The 24,011-nt window shown below is 38.9% G+C and overlaps 1 protein-coding gene across 3 annotated transcripts in view; it reads left to right on the top strand.

Moving 5' to 3' along the window:
- LOC149186997 (acyl-CoA-binding domain-containing protein 4-like) overlaps nt 1–21,597 on the top strand; it is a 252,052-nt gene extending 230,455 nt beyond the window's left edge. For 2 of the 3 annotated variants that reach the window (XM_089411257.1, XM_089411255.1), the window contains exons 15-18: nt 20,360–20,578; nt 20,659–20,823; nt 20,975–21,034; nt 21,177–21,597. In XM_089411257.1, coding sequence (XP_089267383.1) covers nt 20,360–20,578; nt 20,659–20,823; nt 20,975–21,034; nt 21,177–21,359 — 627 coding nt within the window. In that variant the 3' untranslated portion in view covers nt 21,360–21,597. The remainder of the gene's footprint in view (nt 1–20,359; nt 20,579–20,658; nt 20,824–20,974; nt 21,035–21,176) is intronic. The other variant, XM_089411256.1, reaches the window with a different exon arrangement.
- Nucleotides 21,598–24,011: the final 2,414 nt, after the last annotated feature.

The raw sequence follows: 24,011 nt of genomic DNA, 5'->3' as shown, positions 1-24,011 counted from the left end.
CTTGAAGAAGAAGGACGAAGTGTTCAAATGGTTCCGTTCTTTCAAAGCCTTGGTGGAAAATCAAACAGGGAAGAAGATCAAGATATTGAGGATTGACAATCGAACCGAATATGAATCAAATGAATTCAACGATTTTTGCAGAGAGGTTGGCATTAAGAGGGAGACTACCGTTCCATACACTCTTGAGCAAAATGGCATTGCTGAAAGGAAGAATCGAACAATCATGGAAGCCATCTATGCCATGCTCCATGATCAAAGTTGATTGAAGTTTTTATGGGGAGAAGCTGCCAACACTGCCGTGTATGTTCATAATAGGAGCCTGCATCAAGCACTGGTTTTTAAGACACCTAAAGAAGTTTTCACTGGTAAGATACTCTATGTTTCTCATTTTAGAATATTTGGTTGCTCCGTGTATTTGCATGTGCCTAAAGAGAAAAGAAACAATTTGGAAGCATCTGGGAAGAAAGGTATATTTGTGGGCTACAATGAAAATTCAAAAGCATATAGAATCTGTGGCTAGACAAAGAGATGTGGAAGTTAGCCTTGATGTCACCTTCGATGAAGATACTGCCCTTGGGAAGTCCCGAGATCTCCCCATTCCAAGGAAGGACAATAATAATGATGTTGCAGAAAAACAAGATGAACCTCCTTCAGATGAACCTATGCCTGATGTTGAAGGCCTGATGGATCCCATTGATCCCCCACCTATTGATCCCTCTACCTCAAGGAAAAGACCGTTGTGGCTCAAAGATACTCTCGAAGATGCTGAGAAACATATTGCTCTAAGAGGGACTTTCCGTGAAAGCAAGAAGCCAAACATGTATCAAGGGTACTTAGTTGCTATGAGTACTATTATTCAATCTAAGCCTATGTTACTTGGGAACGGGAGCGAAAGCGGGGAGCGGGAGCGACATTTTCAGAATCTCCCGGTTTGGGAGCGAATCCCGGAGCGATTTTAAAAAATATATATATATATATATATATATATATATATATATATATATATATATATATATATATTTTATATTTTTTAATTTTTGATACATATATGTCAACAAAAACATGTAGAATGATGAATTAGATATAAAAAACATAAAAAAAACATAAATTGATCATTGAACCATATCACATCAATCATCTAAAAGTTATAATCTTCATTAACCATGTCCACAAGTTAGTAAAATACATATTACAACTGCAACATGTTGAGTCTCGTGAATCATGATTCATCAAATTCAATCTTAAAGTTTCAACTTCAAGCTTTCAAAATTGAAAATTCAATATATAACATTTATCATCATTGATCACCAAAGTTGTACTTGTAAGCTAAGTTTAACCATTACAAGAAATAATATCTTAGATATTTCTAAGTCCTAACTTCTAACTGTTAACATGAAATGAAATGTTATAAAATGAAACATGAATAATGAAATGAAATGAAACAACTTTAGTCTTTCACGAAGCATCATATTCATAATTCACAATCATTACCAATGAGTTATAATTGCCAACTTCAAACTTCAAATTTTCATTGTCACAGTCATATATTGTTTACAAAAAATATCATTATGATATGAAAGAGTCAAGAGTCAAGGACTCAAGACTCAACAGTTATGAAAACTAATAGAAACTAGAAAAGACAAGTAAACTATAAATCTACATGTGGCCCTTGCCACGAGAGTCTCCAGGAGTATAAGCAGGTTGTGGTGGTCTTCTAGGAGTCTCCCGCACAGATCGATGACTAGAAATAGAAGGCACATGCCCTCCACGTGAGGGTGTAGATGGAGGTGGCGACAGCAAAGGAACAAGACTCGGACCTCAAGCACTGCTATTGGATGGTGGAGGTGGAGGTGGCATGGCTGCTGCAGCTGCAGCTGCTTCATCTTCATCCCTTATAAGTTCCTCTTCCAGTTCTTCAAGATGCACTATACCATCCTCCAAATTGTCATCCTCTGGGTGATTGTCCCAAATTTTATATGTGGGATCCTCATAAGCCCGATCACAGTAATGACTCAACAACCTCAAGTTGTAGTGCACATAAACCAAGCTTTCTGCTCGGTTTTCATTGAGTCTGTTTCTTTTCACATTGTGTATGAAGCTGTAGGTGCTCCAACACCTCTCTGCAGAAGAAGTATTCACAACCTGTGATAGAACTTTTTTTGCCAATTTTGGCAAAAGTCCATGGCCGCCATATGTTTCCCACCATGTGAGAGCATCAAATCTGTCTCTGTCTTCCATTGCATGGAAGGTACCAAACAAACCAGTGCCACTGAAGTATTTGCCTATTTCAAGGCGCACAGCTGCACATTCCTCCCTGTCAAGTATCAAATTTTCTAATGCTTGCAAATATCCACTAGTTACCTTTGCATCTAAATGGGGTTTGGTCCTAATCCCACCGCCTAGTGCAGGTTGGCCCAACCAAGATGTAGAGTAGTATTTTGGCGTAAGGATATACGCCAAGCAATGTAGTGGAAGATTAAGTCTATTCCACCGTTCACGCACACAATCATGAATCAGTTTGTATAACTCGAGATCTCTGTTATGAACAATATCTTTTATTTGCCCCAACATGTTATCCATCTGCTCATACACCTTGCCAATCACTGGTTTGTCTGTATCTGCAAACCGAATCATGTGATAAATGGGCTTGGTGAAATCCAATACTTGCCTCACACTTGTCCAAAACTGACCATCAAGAGCGGCCTCCTCCACTAGTTCAAAACCTCGCCTGTCAGCTGCATTTGTAGCCCTTTCCTTTAATACCTGCCAATGTGGACTTGATACCATGCTAGCCAATTACTCTCTTACCTTCAAAAGGCACCTAAAGGTGAGGTAATAGCTACCAAATCTGGTCTTCGCAATCTTCAACAACTCCAATCTCGAGTGACTGTGGAAAAAGCCATGGGTATTGCTATGATTTGTAATAAATTTTATCATTTGTTTGCCTTTCTTGTACAAATCACCAATCCATTTGTATTGTGCATTTTTGTTCTTGACAACATCATGCATCAGAAGGTTCAATGTGTGAACCAAACATCCAGACCAAAATATGTTGGGGCATTTATCCTCAATAATTGCTCCCGCTGCCTTACAATTAGGAGCATTATCAATGATGACTTGGATGACATTGTATGGCCCAATACGGTCAATTGTTTCAAGTAATGCTTCTGCAATGTTGATGGCGGTCCTGAACTTGTCTGAGTAATCATGTGCAGTTAGAAAGATGGCACCACTAACAGAGACAACAAGAACACTTATCAATGGCTTGCCTTTTACATTTGTCCATCCATCAGATACAATGGACACCCCATGGTTAGTCCAAGAACTTGTCATTCTATTCAAAGAATGTGATATTTTCGCTTTTTCATGATCAAGTCCAACGGTTCTTGCCTTGTCATACCCAGGGCTCTTGTATCCTTTAGGGGCATCATTTATGGCAGAAACCATTTCGTGCCAATAAGGTGAGCGAAGAACATTGAATGGTATCCCACATGCATAGAGAAACCTGTAAACCTTTGAATCCACATCATTCCTACACCCCTCATCAAGGAAATCTGATATGGTTCTACGCCTTAAAGCTGATGACCCTGTGCCTCCATATCCACTGCCTTGGGAGGACGCTGAAGGAGTTCTTTGTGCTTGTGATTGTGAGCTTGGTTCAAAGAAACCCTTTGATTTTTTTGATTTGTATTGGGCTTCCTCCTCTTCCCTTATGTATTTGGCTCTATCTGCTGCTGACACCGCTAGACAAGTTTTGATTCCTATTTGTTTGTCTCCATCCCATGGCCTTTTCCCGCAGAGGTGTTTTCTGGCACAGGTATATGAACCTGTGTAATCATTGTTGCAATGGGGGCAATGAAATTTAGTGGTTCCACCCCCTCTCCCTGCTTCAGGCCTGTTAACATATTTCCACAATGGGGTTTGGTCTTGTTTAGTTTTTTGAGAGTCATGTTCACCCTCCTCCAGCTCCTCCTCACCGGGGTTTTCATCAAATCCACTTTCTCCAGCTTCTTCATCCCCCTCTTCATTTTGGCCCCTCCGTTTCCTACTCTCTAGCACCATAATAATTATAAAAGGGACGAAGAAGAGGAAAATGCCAAGAAATATAGCCAAGTCCATGATGTTTGATATTTGTAGGCTTTTGAATCTGCAAATTAATTTAATTTATTAATTTAATTTATATTTATGATTTTTTTACTAAATATAGTTAATAAACTAAATAAACTAAATTAAACTAACTAAATTACTACCTAACTAAATTAAACTAACTAAACTAACTAAATTACTAAGTTACTTACCTCTTTGCAGGCTTGCTCCTTGCTCCTCGGCGCTTGCTCCTCGCTTCTCCTCACTCCTTTGCTCTTGCTCTCATTCAAGTGATAATGAAATTTTTTTTAACCCATTGTGTTTTTAAAACATAATTTTTTTTTTTAAATTTGATTTTTTTTGGCATCCGCGATTTTTTTTTTTCTTTGTTCTTTCTTTCCGCTGGATCGCTCCCGTCGTCGGCCGAATCGCTCTCGGAACAAAAATTTAAAGCTTGGGAGCGGTCGGGAGCGATTGCTCCCTGATCACTCCCGAGCTGTAATTTTCGCTCAGGGGGCGACGCTCCCGATTATGGCAGGGAGCGGAAATTTTTTTATCGGAAGCGCGCTCCCGCCCGGAGCGCGGATTGGGAGTGAGAGCGAGGGGGGGGGAGTGCTCCCCCGCAACTTTGATCTGAGCCATGTACGTTCGACGAAGCCATAAAACACCAAGTCTGGAAGGATGCGATGAATGAGGAATATGAATCTATCATGAAGAATGATGTCTGGGACATGGTTCCTTGACTCAAGGACAAGTCTGTGGTTACTTCTAAATGGCTTTACAAAATCAAACATGGAGCTAATGGGAGTGCTGAAAAATATAAAGCCAGGTTCGTTGCTCGAGGCTTCTCTCAAAATGGAGTGGACTATGACAAGATATTTGCACTGGTTGCCTGATATACCACTATTCGATCCATTATTGCTCTAGCTGCCTCTCAAGGATGGAGCCTACTCCAGATGGATGTTAAAATTGATTTCGTACATGGCTCACTTAAGGAGGAAGTCTACATAGAACAATTTGAGGTGTTCAAAGTACAAGATCGAAGGACACACATGTGCAGGTTGAAGAAAGCCCTCTATGGGTTGAAGCAAGCCCCTAGGGCTTGGTATGAGAGGATTGATAGCTATCTTATGAAGCTGGGATTTACAAGGAGCGATGCTAATGCTAACCTATAATTCAAGGTTGAAAAGGACATGCCTCTCATTTTGGTCCTTTATGTGGATGATCTCTTTCTAATAGGTGCAAACCCTCTCATTTATCAATGTAGGAGGGAGTTGGCTTCCGAGTTCGAGATGGACCTAGGTTTGATGCATTACTTCCTAGGCCTGGAGGTCTACCAAAAGCCAGGTGAGATTTTCCTTTCTCAAGGAAAATACATTGTGAAGCTGCTCGAGAGATGTGGGATGGTGGACTGCAAGTCTGTGTCTACTCCGATGGAACTCAACTTCAAGAAGCTATGTGGAAGTGTTGTTGGGCCTGAATTGGCAAACCCTTCTGAATATAGACAACTTGTGGGGCCCCTAATGTTCTTGGTAAACTCCTGTCCTGACATATGCTTCACTGTGTGAATACTTTGAGTCAATTTATAGTTGAGCCTCATCACATACATTGGATCGTTGCTAAGAATCTCTTGAGATATCTTTGTGGCACAATCAACTGTGGACTAAGATACACTGCTAGGAATTTGAGGCTACATGGATATGTTAATGCTGACTGGGATGGAAGTGTGGTGGATCGTAAGAGCACGTCTGGATGTTGCTTCTCATCAAGGTCTGCTTCAATTTCCTGGATGAGCAGGAAGCATAAATCGGTTACTCTAAGCACCGACGAGGCTGAATACATTGCAGCTAGTATGGCCTGTTGTGAAGTTATTTTGTTGAGGAAACTCTTTAGTGAGCTATTTGAGCACGTACTGGATACCACCGTAATCTTCTGCGACAACCAAAGTGGGATTCGCCTTTCGGAGAATCCCGTGTTCCACGACTGCTCCAAGAACATTGATATAAGGTACCACTTTATCCCGGATATGTTACAACAGGGAGCAATAAGGCTCCAACACATCATAACTGATGAGCAAGTCCGAGGTCGCAGACATCCTCACGAAGACCTTAGGGAAGGTCAAATTCTTAGCCTTCCGAGAGAGACTTGGAATCGTGAAAGCCCTTCCTAGGAGGGTCCTGCTTGAGTTTGGACACTCAGCTTTGGGAGCTCCTGGGGGCTTGAGGTACTTCTTGGAGCTATTATCGACCATAGGGTGAGTGGTTCACCTTCCCCTATTGGTGCGTTGTGTACAAGGTGAGTGGTTCACCTTCCCTTGTGATACCCCGTGATGGTTGACTTTGTGTAGGGTGAGTGGTCCACCTTCCCCTATTGGTACGTTGTGTACAGCGTGAGTGGTTCACCTTCCCTTGTGATACCCCATGATGGTTGATTGTGTGTAGGGTGAGTGGTTCACCTTCTCCTATGATTGACATATGCATAGGATGAGTGGTTCACCTTCTCCTATGGCATATGTGCAAGATGAATGGTTCACCTTCTCTTGTTCATGCCCCAACATACATCCTACCCATGTAGTTTAGGACTTACAGGAAGTACCTCCCATCTGGCCAATGAGTTGGGAAACGTGGATAGGGACCATACCACTACTGTTGGGCGCATCGTGTACTTTCGTACTCCCTATGTCTAGGATGCATGGTGTTCAACAACTTGATCTGGGATCAAGACTGACATTTGCCAGTGGAGAGTGGTAAGGTCTTGTGACTCACTCTTGATCGATTCTTCTTCATTATTCATATCAGTGTTCAGTAGAGTAGAGATGAGATGAAACAGAAAGATGGTACATGACGACAGGATGGTATGATGATCAATGATTGGTAGGGTGAATTCTCTCTAGTTGAGTGGGAGTGTTAAAATTGGCAGCTGGGGCCAAATTCCACCTTGGGACAACTCATATGATGAAGATGATGATTGCATTAAATTCCTCTTTTCGAGAGGACCAAAATTGATATAAAGATCATCTCATTTGGACAAGCAGAAGTGTAATTTTGAATTTATGCCCACACATGTGCAAATTGTCAAGGTCAGCCACATCATCATGTAGGCGCAGAAAGCCCAATGGATGTGTCACTTCACCCTCAACGACTTGTATAAATACAAGTGACCTTTCTCCTCATTTGGCATCATAATCACTCACACATTCTCTCTCCTTCTCTCATTGGTTCGTACAACATTGGGCATTCTCTCTCTCTCTCTCACACGTGTGGATCAAGGAGGACGAATTTCAAAGCTAAATTGTGTGGCAGAAAATCTCATAAAATTCTGTAGTGTGACTAGTGTTGAAAAGCATTGAATTTGACCTTCCAAAGAGAGTTTTACTTCAATCTTTTGGGAGATTATCTGTTTGGGCAGGCTGCATCTTTTGGCACAAGAATCGAGGTAATCTGAGCACTTTGACCACATACCAAATTGTAGGTTGGCCACAAATTTTAGGACAACAGTTTGACCAAGTTTGATTGTTGACTTTGTCACTGTTTTGGGCTGACTTTGACCTCCTGATTAGGCCGATTTTGACTGGGGAAGACCGAGCTGTTTTGAGGACATCCTATTACTGCTTTGACCATCTTTGACTTTTTGGTTAGGGTTGATTTGATTGCAGTTGACCGCAGATTTTGACAGGGTTGTTTTGACTTTGAATTTGGCAAGTCAATTTGAATTCTGTACTCTCTCTCTGCTGAACATTTGATTTAATAATAAGAAGATTTGGTCAAAGGGTTTCCCCATCTTGGGGTTTTTCCCTGGCATTCGCCAATATGGTGTTCTCTTGTCTTGTCTTGGCTTGTCTTCTGCATATTGTTTTATGTTCTTTTTACTTTTACTGTCAATGTGATTAATGGTTAATGTGATTTCTATTGGAAATCTAATTTGGAAGTTGTCATCGGGTTGCTAAAGGAACATTGAAGTAATTGTGCTAAGCATAGAACATGCCATTGTTAACTAAAATTAATAGAGCCTATTTTTGTGTCCTCTTTTTGTTGATGTTATTGTTCTTGATATTGTTTGATGAAATATCTAACTAAAGAAGATAACTAAAGATTCACAAGCACTATCAAGGTTAAGGAAAATAAGATATAATAGCTGCCGCTTTACATTTTCTAACACAATATACATTTTGAACAGAGGATTGCTTAGAAACAACTGTGATAAGACTCTATATGAACTATGGAGGGGAAGACTAGCTATGTCAAACATTTTTGAGTCTTTGGAAGCAAATGCTACATTAAAAGGGAAGACCAAACGCCATGAAAATTTGACTCTCGGGTAGATGAAGGCATCTGTGTTTGTTACTCATGCAAAAGAAAAGCATACAGATGTTATAATCAGAGACTCAACCGGATAGTTGAAAGTATCAATGTAATGTTTGGTGAAGCTCGTGGACCAAAAATTGAACCAAGGAAGCTTATATTCAGGCAAACCAAAGACATGAAAGGTAGAACTAGAAAAGGTCAAAGAGAAAGCCCAATCAAATGAGGAAACAATTGCCAACCAGGAAGAGACAAGAAATGAACAACAAACACCTTCGTAGACTCCCAAGAAATTGTATCAAAAGAACCATCCTTCAAATCAGATCAGTGGGGACATGAATGAAGGCATAGGTATTGGAAGAAACCAACAAATATGCATGCCAGAACAAGCCCATCTTGTGCTCTTGGCCACATTTGAGCCTAGCAACTTTGAAGAAGCTAGTCATGATGAACATTGGGTAGCAACTATGAACAAAGAGTTGGGTCAAATTGAAAAGAATGATACTTGGGAATTGGTTCCAGAACCAATGGACAAAAATATCATTGGCACAAAATGGGTTTTCAGCAACAAGCTGAATGAGGATGGATAGATTACCAGGAACAAGGCAAGATTGGTCTGCATAGGGTATGCACAGGTTGAAGGAATAAATTTCAAAGAGACATTTGCACCTGTCGCCAGGATGGAAGCCATTAGAATGTTCTTGGCGTATGCATGTCCGGGGAAGACCATGGTGTATTAGATGGATGTAAAAAAAACCTTTCTGAATCGAGAATTAGAAGAAGAAGTCTATATAGAACAACATGAGGGATTTCTGCTCACTGACAAGAAGGATTATGTTTGCAGGTTGAAGAAACCATTATATGGTCTCAAACAAGCTCCAAGTGCTTGGTATGCCCGTCTTGACAAGTACTTGCAGAAACAAGGGTTTAAAAGAGGAAGTGCCAATAACAACCTTTATGTAAAGGCTGAACATGACAGTTTGACCATGATTGAAGTATACGTGGATGACATTATCTTTGGTAGTGATGATGATAGGTTAAGCAAGAGGTTTGCACTAGATATTCAAAGTGAGTTTGAGATGTCTTTGCTTGGTGAGTTGACTTTCTTCTTGGGACTTCATATATCTCAGGAAGACATCTTTAGATGGAGGATTGCAAACTGATTAGCATCCCAATGGTGACTGGTTGCGAGTTGAGCATGGATGATATATCCAAAGATGCAAAACAGAGGATGCATAGATCTATGATTGGTAGTCTATTGTATGTGACAACTTCCAGGCCAGACGTGATGTAGGAAGTTGGACAGATAGAACGTTTCCAAGCAACATCGAAAGAATCTCATGTCGTTGCAGTGAAGAGAATCTTTCGATATCTCAAGGGAACAACAGATTTTGGCTTACGACATCCAAAATGGAATAACTTGTTACTTAACCATCACAACTTATACAAATGCAAATTGGGCAGACAACCTTGATGATTGCAAAAGCACCAGTGGAGTAGCTTTCTATCTGTGTGGATTTCTTGTTTCATGGTTAAGCAAGAAGCAGTGTTCAGTCTCCTTATCCCTAACAAAAGCAGAATACATAGCAGCAACAACATGTTCTACTCAAGTTCTATGGATGAAACAAACATTGCAGGATCTTCAGGTGGAGTTTAATGAGCCCATTCCGATAATCTGCGACAACACAAACACAATAAGCATCTCCAAAAATCCCGTCATGCCTTCAAAAACGAAATACATTCCTATCAAATATCACTTTGTTCAAGAACAGGTTGCAGAGAGAAACATTAAAGTGGTTTATATTGGGACAAAGGAACAAATAACTGACATCTTCAGCAAACCATTATTGCGTGAGACATTTGAGTATCTTTGACAAAAGCTTGGGATTCTCCCAAGCTCACATTGAAATACTCCTTATTCAATGAAGTAGACAGTGGGAGAAAAGGCAGGTTACAGGTTCACAACTATAGGAAAATTGTCAGGGGGAGTCACCCTTTGCCATTGATGCCAAAGGGGGAGAGGAAGCAGATTAGGAATATCAAAGGCATGGAGTCAGGGGGAGCAGTGATCACAGAGGGAGTACATGTGTTGCCATTGTTGATTTGGGGTAGCATCGGATGTGCTCTAGCCACGAAAATTGGTGGAGAGGCTAAAGCACGTGAGATCTCCAATACCCAGAAATGGTTTGGGGCCCCAGTGTTACTTGGGAGCGAGAGCGAAAGCGGGGAGCGGGAGCGAAAACGGGTGCGGGAGCGACATTTTCAGAAGCTCCCGGTTTGGGAGCAAATCCCGGAGCGTTTTTTTATATAATATATATATATTTTTATATTTTGATACATACATGTCAACAAAAACATGTAGAATGATGAATTAGATATAAAAAAACATAAAAAACCATAGATTGACCATATAACAACAATCATCTAGAAGTTATAATCTTCATCAACCATGTCCACAAGTTAGTAACATACAACATATTGAGTCTCATGATTCATCAATCTTAAAGTTTCAAGCTTTCAAAATTCAATATATAACATTTATCATCATTGATCACCAAAGTTGTACTTGTAAGCTAATTGTAACCATTACAACAAATAATATCTAACATGAAATGAAATGTTATAAAATGAAATGAAACAACTTTCAACCTTCATGAAGCATCATATTCATAATTCATTACTAATGAGTTATAATTGCCATCTTCAAACTTAAATTGTTATACATTGTTTAAAAAAATATCATAATAAATATGAAAGAGTCAATAGTTATAAAAACTACTAGAAACTAGAAAAGACAAGTAAATCTATTATCTATTGCTTATGTTTGGGCCTCTTGCCACCACGAGAAATGTCTAATTTTTTAGTCTTGTTGGAAAATCTGGATCTTTATCATTAATATCACCCTCTAAGCATTAATATCCAGAGGTATCTTTATCATTAGCTTTGTATCTGTATAGGGATCTTTGTCATTAATATCACCCTCTAAGCATTAACATAAGATAGAAAAAGCATAGCATGTCAAGTCAAGATTTTGTTTGAGTGATGCGTACATTTTTAGGAGGGTCATGATAGAGGAGTTCGACAACCAATGTCACTAACATCAGGGTACATAGAGGGATTGGTGCTCTTGATTAAATATGAGTTCCATACCCTAATACATGACAAAATTCAATGGAAACATTGCAATTCTGAAATCCTGAAAAACTGGTAAGTCTGCTGGATTTTGAATGAAATCTAAAATTCTACTTTCTCCATATGAAATCCAATGAGGTTGGAACCACTCTCAAACATCCTAAGTCATTTCATGGTAATGTTAAAAATTTAAGTAAAAGGATGAAAATGAAGATTAAGGAGAATGTCACTTTTACTTTAAGAATTTAACATCACCATGAATCGCATATCAATACTAGGGCCATAGACTTGATCATTAAGCTGCCCCACTCAAAACTTATTTGTTTCTTTGAAAAAAAATTGCATTTGGAACATCACTACAAAAAAAAAAATTACAAAAAAGGAAAAACGCTCCCGAAAATGCTCCCTTAAAGGTAGGGAGCGTTTTCTTTTTAGGGAGCGCGCTCCCGAGTCGCTCCTGCCCGAAGCGCGGATTGGGAGCGGGATCGGGGGGAGGCGCTCCCCCGCAACACTGGTTTGGGCAGAATCTAACCAGTTTGGGAGATATTAAAATAATTAATATTTTTAATGGGGCCCCTAAGTCTAAACTTAGGGAAAATAAAATATTAATGTGAATTAATATAAAACTGAGTTAGAATGGTCCAAAAGTCATGGATCAAGCCAGATCTAATCTTAGCCGTTGATTAGGGACTTAATCTCAGCCGTTGAATTTTCAACGAGAAAAGTATAAGAGGAGGCTTGAGGGTCACTTGGAGAACACATCGAGTTGATCAAGAATTCGATTTTCTGGGGCAAGGCTTGCTGAAGAAATCGAAGGAGTGATCAAAGTTGCAGTTGAGGGCTAGTGAATGCAGTAGCAGAGAGGCAAAGATAGTACGAGGAGCATTAATGCAGAAGCTGGGAGAGGGTTGACGCAAAGCCAGCTAGAGGCCACCAGAGGCCACGCAGAGGCAGCGAGGAGTTGTGCAGAGTTTGAGGAGGGCCAGCTTGGGAGACACTGAGGCTCCAGAGACTGACGCAAAGCCCCGAGAGGTTGACGCTGGGCCAGAGAGGCTGACACAGACCCTAGAGGCTGACACTAGGAGATTTCGTGGGGCAGATTGGGGCTGATATCTATCTCTGACTGAGAGGTACTACTGCCGAGGGCTCTCTTTGTTGGGTGAGCCATTTTTGGCACCCAGATTGTATTCTGAAACTGCTTAATAATAAAACCCTTAGGTAGCTACACCGGTTTTCCCGCATTGGGTTTTTCCGGGGACATTAGTCCAAAAATAACTGTCACTTGTGTGCTTGTTTTTCTTTCAGTTGATGATCTGTATGTGTTGAGACTGTACTTTGATATGAACTTAAAGTCATGACAATTAAATAAAATATTAAAATATTAAAATATTATTTAAATAAATAAATTATTAGTTATAATCAATTAATTAGAAAATAATTAGTTACATGAAGAGACATTAGTCCCCAAGGGACATGTCTCTCTGATTAAGCATGGCCAGCCAACTCCTATTTAAGGAGCACTGCCTCAGCCTTGTAAACATCATTCAATTTTTATCAATATATATATAAACATATTACATTCAGAATTTACTTGGTGTTTTATTATCAGTCTACAGTACTTTAGAATTAAATTTCTAACAGTGGTATCAGAGCCAAAACCGTCTGGTGACGCCCAAGACAGTCCACTGGCCGTTAGGCCTTACGACCTCCAATCCTCGGCTTGCTCCGCGGTTGCTGCTGTAGGAACCATTGGAATCCCTGTGCTTTGCGGCGTGGACGAAAAATAGCGTGGGGAGAAAATTTACTGCGGTCAATTGAGCATACGCCAAACTAAAACCGCCAACCATTGTGCCGTCACAGGTTTTCTAAACTGCCGTCGATTGCATTGGTGTTGCAATCGTGGTTTGATATCCACGCAGAGGGTTGACCTGCGACCGCCATCGATTGCTGTGGCCGAGTTGGGTTGCAGTCGTGGTTGATATCCGAGCTGAGGGTAGGGTCAACCGTCGGGGACCGGGTGACGTGATCATTTAGCGGAGTGGGGTTAATTAAAAATTAATCAAACCATACGTGATCATTCAGCGAAGTGGGGTTAATTAAAAATTAATCAAACCATATGCGATAAAGTTATAATTATACATATGCGATAAAGTTATATAATACATACGTATATAATATATAATCACATAAAATTTATATATATATATATATGTAATTGTAATTTAATTAATTAATATCTTTAATTAAAAAAAATTATTATTATTATTATTATTATTAATACTTAAAAAAAAATTGGGTCTTCAAAAAAAAATCGGAACAAAATGACGAGCGACAACAATGACGGTATGAAAAAGATCCAAGAGGACATCAACAAGCTAAATAAACGCCTGGATAGCGTCGAGAAGTCAGTTAGTAAGCAGGACCAGATGGCCAACGATATCTCTTAAAAAACTTGATGAGCCGACGCTTCGGAGAGACCGATCCACCTTTAGCTACACAAAGTCCCAAGACTCCAGAAGGGGAGACTTCTCTAGAGCATGACTTCCTGAGGCGTGAGAAGCAACAAATACCCCAAATTCACTTCGAAGGAAGCCAATATTATACTCATTCTTCCGGAAGGAACCATCTTAAAATCAAAAATGAATTACCGAAGTATGATGGTAAGAACTTTAAAGGCGCCGTCGTATGGGTGAATAAGATGGATGCGGGTGTTTTTGAGGATTATATTTATACTTTCTCAACCCTATAGAAGAAGATAAGCCGACCTCTGTCACTTTCACTAAGCAGCGTTCTACATCTTATAGTGACATACCTGTTCCTCAAAGCTTATATCTCCAAAGGTGTGCTCCATCCTTATTAAGTCTTGTAGCTGCAATTACACTTGACATTATTAATGCAAACTCCGAGGACAAACCACCGACAACAAGGACAGAGGAATCAAGTTCTGACTCAGTGTTTGGAGATTGATCATAAGTATATGCTTAGTAGTATTGTCAAGTATTTTCATCATCTTGAAGCAAAGGAAAAGTGTCATCATTTGTTGCAGCAAGATTATGTATACTAAATGTTTATCTTGGGAACTAATTTCTGAAATTCAAGTTGATTATGAGTGAAAGAACAATGGTACAATATATAGTGTCACTCTGCATTTGCAACACTATTGAACAGAGTGTGGAAAGGTTTTACAGCTGGAAGGATATCATCTGGGCATCATCATTAATGTTGTTACAATAGGCATTCTGGAATAGAATCATTTGGAGGGTTGAATCAGCGATTAGGGACTGTTCATAAGGGCTTGCATCACCTACAACAGAGTATACTTGGCAGTATTGTATCACTAGTTGGCTTCCATATAATACCGTTGTTGCAGCAATCAGAAAGGGTTCTCATTATTGTTCAGGAGTTTCATCTTCAATCATTATGAAGCAGTGAAGGTTTCTTCTGGTCATCTTCTTACAACCATTACACTGTCCAACATTTTTGGTAAGGGATTGTTTTGGTTGGTTTTTAGTGTTACATCATTTTACGACAGTATGCCTCAAGGTGTTCAGTAGCAGCTCAATATAGCAGCAAAGGTTGTCTTGTTCTATCATTTGCAGTAAAGAGTTCAGTTTGACGGTAAACCCAAGCCTTAAGATATTTAGAACAGGATCAGAAGTAAGGGCAGTTCAATCATTAGGTGGTTCAATAGTAAAGTCTTCACAGTTGAAGTATGTTAGCATCAAGGATTTAAATTTGCTCCATACCTTATCATCTGTTTATCATTAGAGGTATTGGCAGAAAGGGTCTTATTGAAAATCATTGTAAGTGGGTCATTGTCCTTGGTACGGGAGCCGGCAATAGTTGTCAAGTTTATCATTATTTTCAAGGTGGTTGGGTGGTGCTAGGCAGGTGGTTGAAGTCACCTTCAGGTTGGAGCCTGAAAACACTTCAGGGTGGTAGGGTGGTGCTAGGGCAAGTTGAAGCTTGCTAGGGTGTTGGAGCATCCTTTCAGCATTTACTGATAAAACTAGGGCATTGGAGCGTCCTTCCAGTTGGAGATGGAAAATTGAACGCTTTTCTAGAGTACTAGGGAGTTGGGGCTTCCCTTTTCAGTTGGAGCTGAAGCATTTGATGTACTCATAAATTATTAGAGAAGCATTCAATGGTTTTTATCTCGGAAGGGGTTTCCACCTAAAAATTCTTGTGTCTATTGTCTACTATTTATTTATGTTTTGAATTGATGCCAAAGATTAATTAATGCTCTGAAAAGATTAATAAGTTACTAATTGCTAAGAAACACTGATTCACCCCCCTCTCAGTATTTCCAACACATTCATTAGGTGGAAGATCTGATGGTAGAAGTGATGTTAATTCAGAGTTTTTTGCCCTAGAGTGAATGACGTGAGAGTCTTTTCATAACTTGCAAGAGACATCTAAAAACATCCACAAATTAATTTAATCTCCAAATAAAAAAGTAAAAAAGAAAAAAGAAAAAATTAGATTAAAAACACTTGTTTTGTGCCAAAAACGCAGCCGTACAGGCCTGAATTGTGTTTCAGGCCCGTACCATACGCGTTTCAACATTTCATCCCAGTTTTCAAGAGGAAACGATCCCTGGCCCACGTTTCCTACAACATAGATCTCAAATGAGGCAAGATCTAATCTCGGGCGTCAATCACTTTGGAGATTAAAAGCAAGGCTAAGGAGAGGGAGAGACACACCATACAATAGAACAATATTGGGAGAGACATCTTAAATTTCTTGGGTTCGAGGAAGGGGGTATCAAGAAGATCCAAATCAGCTAAGGAGGGCTTCATTAGTTGAAGTAGTTCTAGTGTTGTACATGTATTTCCCGAGTTTGCCCATTATCCCATAACGGGAGCCCAAGTAGGTTATGAATCAAGTTAGTGATGAACTGATTTGATTGGGCAGAATCTGTTGTGTAATTGTGATTGAGATTGGTATACTTTTGCTTTCATTGAATTTATGGTATTAGGAACCTAGCTGTGCAATTAATCAATAGATCAGTGATCGTGATCTGCTAGGAATTATGTGCTGGGAGCTAGGTTTGCAGGAAAACTAACACTCATTATATTTTATCAGCATGGCTCATATTTTATTTAGTGTAATATTTTGATCTAGATGGATTTTTTATACTATTCTATTTATTTTGGATATTTGTGATATGAATCAACTAGTTTGTTTCATTTTGGTATTAGAGCAAATTCTGATCTTGTCCTTTGGTCAAATCTTGTTGCCCTTGGCAACATATTCGTTGGCTTTTGGTCACAACCATAACTTACTCAGATTTTCGCCAGTTATGGTCTTTGACCATATCGACCTTTGGCCATTTAAAAATCAAAGTCTATCAAGACAAAATCACCAAAATGTCGATGCCACGATTTACATGACACTAAGTCATAATTACAATTACAGAATGAGAGAAAACAAGGTGTTACAGGTCTCTTGAGGGCCAGAATTTTAATGCCTCGTTTAATGGCTCTTCACCATGTGGCTAGGAGTTGCTGGATGGGTATGCTACAAGGTCCATCTTACAAAACCTTAATCCATAACTACTTAATAACTCTCATAAACTCAAAAGCACAAAAATAAACTTTATTTTTATCATTTCAGTTTCAGATTGAAGTGAGAAGCAATCTTGATCTACGTGGATGTTGGTGAATCACCATTGTCAATAATTGTTTTCTAATGTTGGTGGTTTATAAGCCCATGGTTTGGGTAAACCAAAGGTGGAAGAAAACAAAATAAAAATCTAATTGTACAATTAGCATTTACCATATACAACCATTCATTGGTTTTTACCATAGTGATTTATGGTATTCACCCATGGTTTTTTGTAACCACTAGTAAATACCCATGGTATTTGAAATATAACAAAAGTGCATGACACTAGGTAGAAAGGCACATTTAAATAATATAAATACATGCCTTCACCATTATAAAAGGCAGGAAGTTTCGCATGATGTGGTCTTATGACATTTTTACCTTTTAATAAGAATAATTAAGCTCTTCTGATATTATTTTTTTCATTTACATTATTTCTTTTATGCAATTGTGATGTTATCTATTGTCAATATTTAGTCTCATTCATCAGAGAACTCATATCAGTGGTATCAGAGCAATCTGCTCGTTGTCATTTTCCAGCACATGTCCCCAACATGGTCAGGGTATAGAGAGTTGAATCTCAAGCTAGTTTCACTCGAGGGCAACCACTCTTGCCAACCCAAGCGACCTCACATGGTGAAACAAAAGAGGAGTAACAGAGCAAGAGATCTTAGCAAGTTGTTTCTCAAGGAAGCACTCACACAACAAAGGAATGAGATGATGGACAATTTTGCCCAAATCCTTTGATGATTGCCAACAATGACTGAGACATCTTCAACAAGTGGCAATTTTAGAGGTGCAACACCCTTCAAGGTACTAGTTGAATATGATATCCCCTCATTTGAAGGGAAAGTAGATGCAAATGCTTTGGAGAAATGGCTAAATTTGTTAGAAGGCTATTACTCTTTTCATATTTTTTTTTTTTTTTTGACAATGAGAAGATTACCCTCATGCTTTTGAAAGCCCTTCCCCATGTAAAAGATTGGTGGGAAGGTTACTGGGAGGGACACAATGAAGATGGGTATGGGATATTGAATGCAAGCTCCACTTGGGCCGCTTTTGCTAGTGCCATTAAGGGGGAATTCTACCTTGTAGGAAACTTTGATAACCGTTACATGTGATGGACAATTCTATGATAAGAGAGAGACTAGACAGTGCTAGGGTACACTAATATTTTCCATACCTTGCGCTCAAAGCTTGGTATCAAAGACTCTGAGGGACACCTAGTTTTAAAGTACCGTAATGGCTTGCATCGGTACATCCAAATGGAGATGGATTTCTTGGATATGCCCTCACTAGGAGCTGCTTATCGATATGTAGTCAAACTAGAGCAAAAATTGAACCAAAGGAATAAGCGGGAGTTTGGGTTTGCAAATCCACTGCAGTAGAAGCCTGGAAAAGGAGGCCATAACTCACAGAACAAGGGACAAAGCAAGGAGAGCCAACCTCAAGATAGCCAACCCAGGTCACAGACAAAGAAGGGTAATGGGAAGTTGAAGGACATTGGAAAGTGGTGTGAGTTCCCCAAAAGGCCTTGGCACAACACTGATGAATGCTACTTGAAACAATCATTGTACGCTGAGCTTAAAGAGAGAAAAACCGACATTAGCTTAGTTTCTGATTCAAAACAGGATAAAGGAAAGTTGATCATTGATGCAGAACCCAATGCTACCATTGCAATTGCGGAGATCCAACTAGAAGAGTTAGAGGAGCTTGAGGAGGGGAGTGCCTCTTCCATTCACTGATGAGGGTGAAGGGACCCCACTACATTTCATTGTTGATAGTGGGAGCCAGAAGAACCCGATCTCAACCAAGGTCATTGAGAGATTGAAGATCCCAACAATGCCACGCCTCCAACCATACACCATTGGTTGGTTGAGCCATGGATGAGACATCCGTGTCAGCCAACAATGCCGCTTGTCCTATGACATCAAGCCCTTCAAAGATAAGGTACTATGTGATGCTGCCCCACTTGAAGGTTGTGATGTTCTTCAAGGGCAACCTTATATATGGAAATGTCATGCTATCTATGAGTCCCATCGACGTAGTGTCATTGTTACTCTAGGGGGTCAGCTCTATAGGGTACCAACGGTAGTTGTGACTACCACAATTTCATTGATATCAACAAACCAGTGCCAAAAAGTAGTCTCTCATGCGTCCAACTTTGCCCTCTTCATGGTTTGGCCAGAAGGAGAACAAAAGGTCATTATAAGCACCACAGCTTTAGCAGAAGCTTTCTCTACAAAAATATAAACATGTGGACAAGCTTGTCCAGAGACATTCACCTCACCTAGAAGGGTGCCTCTACACTTCCAGGTCAAACATCCACATACCTGGAATGAAAACCTTCCATATGCTCAAGATGGCTACAACAGAGCTCTTCACAACTCTATTGGCCATTGCCCTTTTCAGACGTGTTCGGGGTTCCAACCAACAACCCCCATGGATGTCACTCTTCTGACTACATCTTCACCAACAAAGTCCTCCCATGCTTAGGATGAAGTAGATCGAGCAGCCAAAATTGTTGAATGAATCCAATGCTTCCAACAACAGGTTTTATTTTTAACAGGGGACAAGGGTATGTCAGGTTTTTATTTTAACTTCAATTTTTTTATTTTTTTTTCCACATAGCTAAATTTATATCTATGCATTGACTTACCCTGCCCCCTGTTTCAAAAGTGCCATATTGGACACCTTCTTGCACACCCAGATACCCTGACAACTTAGCTTTGTTCATATGTTAATTTAATGTGTTAGAAAAAAAACAAAGTTAAAGTGTATGATTTTCAATCTTGATCATTGAAATTTTGCTAGCTATTTGAAGGGAAAATGAATTAATTTCGTTTTATGTCGTGATGCCATCATCTTGTTGAAGTATCAAGGTTCTGGATCACATATGCTTCAATGATGAATATGTATGTTGCTGACATCTAGCTTTGAACAGCGTTTTATAATCCATGAGGCATGGTTATTTGATTGTCTTCTCAGACATGTTGTTTTCTTGTTTGATAGAAGTTTGGTTGATCTTAAGGCCTGATTTTATTTTTTCTCATTGAGAATGCTATTTAAGAGATAAGTCTTTTATTTCCTCTTTTCGATTTGATATTTTGGACAAATGATTTGGTTAAAGAGGGAGCAAAGAGCTTTCATTATTCTAGTCTTGCAAAGTTTGCTTACATTACAGTTGACCAGGGTTTTAGATGCTAATGGAATTGAATTTACTTTGGTTGTAGGTAAACATTTTAAAACCAAGTCACAAGGGGACAGCACAGCCTAAGATTGTAGAATCCCCAGCAGCAGCCGCTGCGGCTGCATCAGTTGCAGCTGCTTATGCAGTACCCAAAGTGGTAGTGCCAAGATTGGATGGTATCAGGCGTCCAGATGCTGAAGTTGTGGTGCAAGAAAGCAAAGTTAGGGAGATCCTTATGGACAAATCAAATTTAGAGTCGCTGGTAAAACAATAGGTGATTTATTGTTGCAAATACTTCATTCCTTGGTCTTTTGATTGCATAATTAAGCCTGGTTTTGAAAGCGCATGCAGCATCAAAGGAATGATGAAACAAGACAACGGAATATAGCAACATTAAAAGCAGAGAAAGAGGACTTGGAAGCCACACTTTTAACTGTGCAAACAGAGAACTCTGGCCTCAGGCAAAGGCTTAGTGAAGCACAAGCTACACACGATGAGTTAATTAAGGTAAAAGAAAATCAATTCTCCTTCTCTTATTATGCTTTGATTTGCATGTCAATTCTGGTTGACGATGATGCCACATGGTGGTGTTTCCCTGATGTTCAGTTTAAAAGGAAACATTCGGTTTTTATTGAATGGATTTGTGCTTCTTCATCAGGAATTGCAATCTGTACGTGGACAGCTTGCTACTGAACAGTCAAGGTGCTTCAAACTAGAGGTATGCTAATTTACTTACAGGATTGTCATCTAATAATCAAGATGGCTTATCACGTTTATTAACATCTGAGTGGCTGCTATGTGTTCTACTCAAATGCCTGATCCAATAGATGATTTTTTTCATTTTTTTTCATTCAATGCAGGTTGATGTTGCAGAGCTGAAGCAAAAGCTGCTGTCAATTGAAGGTTTACAGAAGGAGGTAGAGTTGCTTCGACGTGAAAAGTCTGCAGTGGATGAAGCTGCTGCACGTGCTACACAGAAGCGAAGCTCGGGTGGAGTTTGGAGTTGGATTGCAGGGACTCCATCTGTCCAGGATTCAGTTTGATTTTAATGCAATCCATTCAAAGTGTGGATTGCATTTTTGCATCAGTGAAAAGAGCTTATTGTTAATTGTTTTAATAAATTATATGCATCATCTCATTTATGTACAGTCCTCTTGGTTAGGCTTTCGAAAAGAGAATATGTAATGGATTGCCCGTCTAACCCTTTTCATTTATTCTCGGAAATTAAATGCTGCTTTTTGGTTGTTACGCAAACAGTTATTAATTTATTCATTGATTCAAGAGGTCTCGTTTTGGAGATAACTGTGAGTGATCAGCTAAATGTGTGCACTAGTGGTTGTTTGTCTCATAAATTGAAGTCTAACTTCTCCCAAACGAAACCTTTCAGGTTTTCTCTGTTAAGAACTTGGTGTCTACGACAAGCGTCCTGTGATGAAATTATGGAGTAGCTTTATAGGATACTGCATAGTTACGAAAAAAAAGGCTTTTGCCTAAATGCTTTCCATACTCAATGAAGAAGATAATGCGTATGTTACGTGGATTACATTGCCTTTCTAGGATGTCCTTTGGACCTAGCTTGTTGAAGATATGTATGTTAGGTGGATTCATTGCCTTTCTTGGATGATCTTTGGCAATTTTAGGTAGTTTAACTCTATGGTATGTAAGAAACGACAGAAGATTATTTGCTGCTATGTTACCAGAAACATTACGGAAGGGTGCTATTTTTCTAAGAAATAAAATAATACAGAAACACAATTTCTTGAGCGTTTCTTTTCTCCGGCTGGCCTTTGAAAAAATGTATGAAATAGTTTGAAAGAAGGCATAAAATATAAAAAAAGAAAAAGGCTAGAGAAAAAGCAAGTAGTTAAACATTATCATGTGAATGGAATTGATTTATAACACCTTTCCATCACATACAATGGATTGCTTTTTACGCTTTGAGCGGATTTGGATTTGCCAATTTATTTATGCTCTAAAATCGTAGGCAGTTTGGTTTGACATCTTTTATTATCTTTATGATATTCATAATATAAAGCTATTTCGCAGACTTTTATGTTCATATTCCACATAGGTAGTGCCCTGAACTCCCACATAGTTGATTGGCTGCAGGGTGATTATGCTTGATTTATTGAGAAATCTAGGGTAGCTAGATTAGGGGAGATTTTCTTTAACTTTGATCACTGTTTGTGATATTCTTTTACTTCTACTTGTAGTTCTTATGATTATTAGCTTCCTCTTTTGGTGTTATTATAATTTTCTAATCATCAAACAACTATCAAACAAATGAAAACCTCTCCTAGAGAGGAAAACCCACAAGAATTCTTCTCTTATAGAATCTTCAAATGACAAATTCCAAGACCTTTAGACCCAAGACATAGACCCCTGCAAGACCAAGTCAAACCCCTTTCAATGCACTTTAGCTTCAATAAAGTCAACTATAGTCAAATTTATCCAAATCCTCAACTTCGACTAGTGCAACACTTTTTCGCTCCCTTCTTCAGATTTGCAATTTTTTGGCCTTTTTGTAGTCGCTGCAATTTCGCACGTGTGAAGTAATATGGTAAAATGGGTCTCCTTCTCCCTTCGCTTAGTGCTTCTCTCTTCTTAGTAGCTCGACGTCCAAACTTGATTCTTTTGATACCAAACTTTGGCTCCTTTAGATGACTGCAATTTGGACTTTGCTGCAACAAAATGATGCCCTAGTTCTTCACATGTGTGAGAGAGATGGATAGAGAAACTTCAGATTTTGGTTCTTCTTGTTATCTTCTAGCCTTCTTTTGTTCTTCACTCTTCTTCCTTCCTTAGATTGAACTTGCTTGAATGCTCTGTCAAAATGACTTAATACAAGATGCCTAATAGGGTCTATTACATACAACAATGACTCTTTTGACTCTATGAAAAAAACCCTAGAAGCACATAATGGGTCCTTGACCTAAAAACAAATTGACCTAGAGCATGAAACCCATGCTATAAAATAATAATAATAATTTTTCTCTCTTTTACATCAAATACATAAAATCAAGAATACATAAGATATTATGAAGACCAAACCTAGTTATAAATTTCAATACTCTTAACTAGGGAGGTATTCATAATGCATAGAAGGTACATGGACATTTTCATACCAAAGAATTCCATAAGAAGAATTGGATTGGTAAGCCATCTCATAAGCTATCTTTCAACTTATATCAGTGCATCTCATCATATCAACCAAAATTGTCATATAGCAAAGCCTTCAGTAACAACTCTATATCTCCACTATATTAGAGTATAACGCTGGGGAGACAAATAATTTATAGACACCTTCATCATTGTCTCTCAAGGCACATACCCCATCTGGAGGTTCGCTAGGTATGTGGATTTAGGACCATTTCTTTTTTGGATTTACACATCTTCAAGAAATCTCTTCAACTACTCTTGCCTATTGGATGCCCTCCTTAAAAAAAAATATTAATATTAAAATCTTATATATAACAAAAAAACATATGAAAACAAATATGATTATATTATTATTTAAAAAAAAAACATTTTAAAACTATAAAAATGATTATTATATAACCATATGCCATGGTTATTATAAAAATGATTACTAAAATGGTTATGGTCCAACAAACCCATATAAAACCAAAAGTCAAAACCTACCAAAGGAAAAAAAAATTGAGGCAAAAGGTTAATGTTTTGGCTTTTAAAACTAG

The sequence above is a fragment of the Pinus tabuliformis genome, chromosome 3_1 (assembly GCF_031772625.1).
Source record: "Pinus tabuliformis cultivar Carrire ecotype Pingquan chromosome 3_1, CPIR1, whole genome shotgun sequence".
NCBI classification, from domain to species: Eukaryota; Viridiplantae; Streptophyta; class Pinopsida; order Pinales; family Pinaceae; genus Pinus; species Pinus tabuliformis.
Note: the sequence above shows the minus strand (reverse complement) of the source record. Positions and strands in the feature narration are given on the sequence as shown.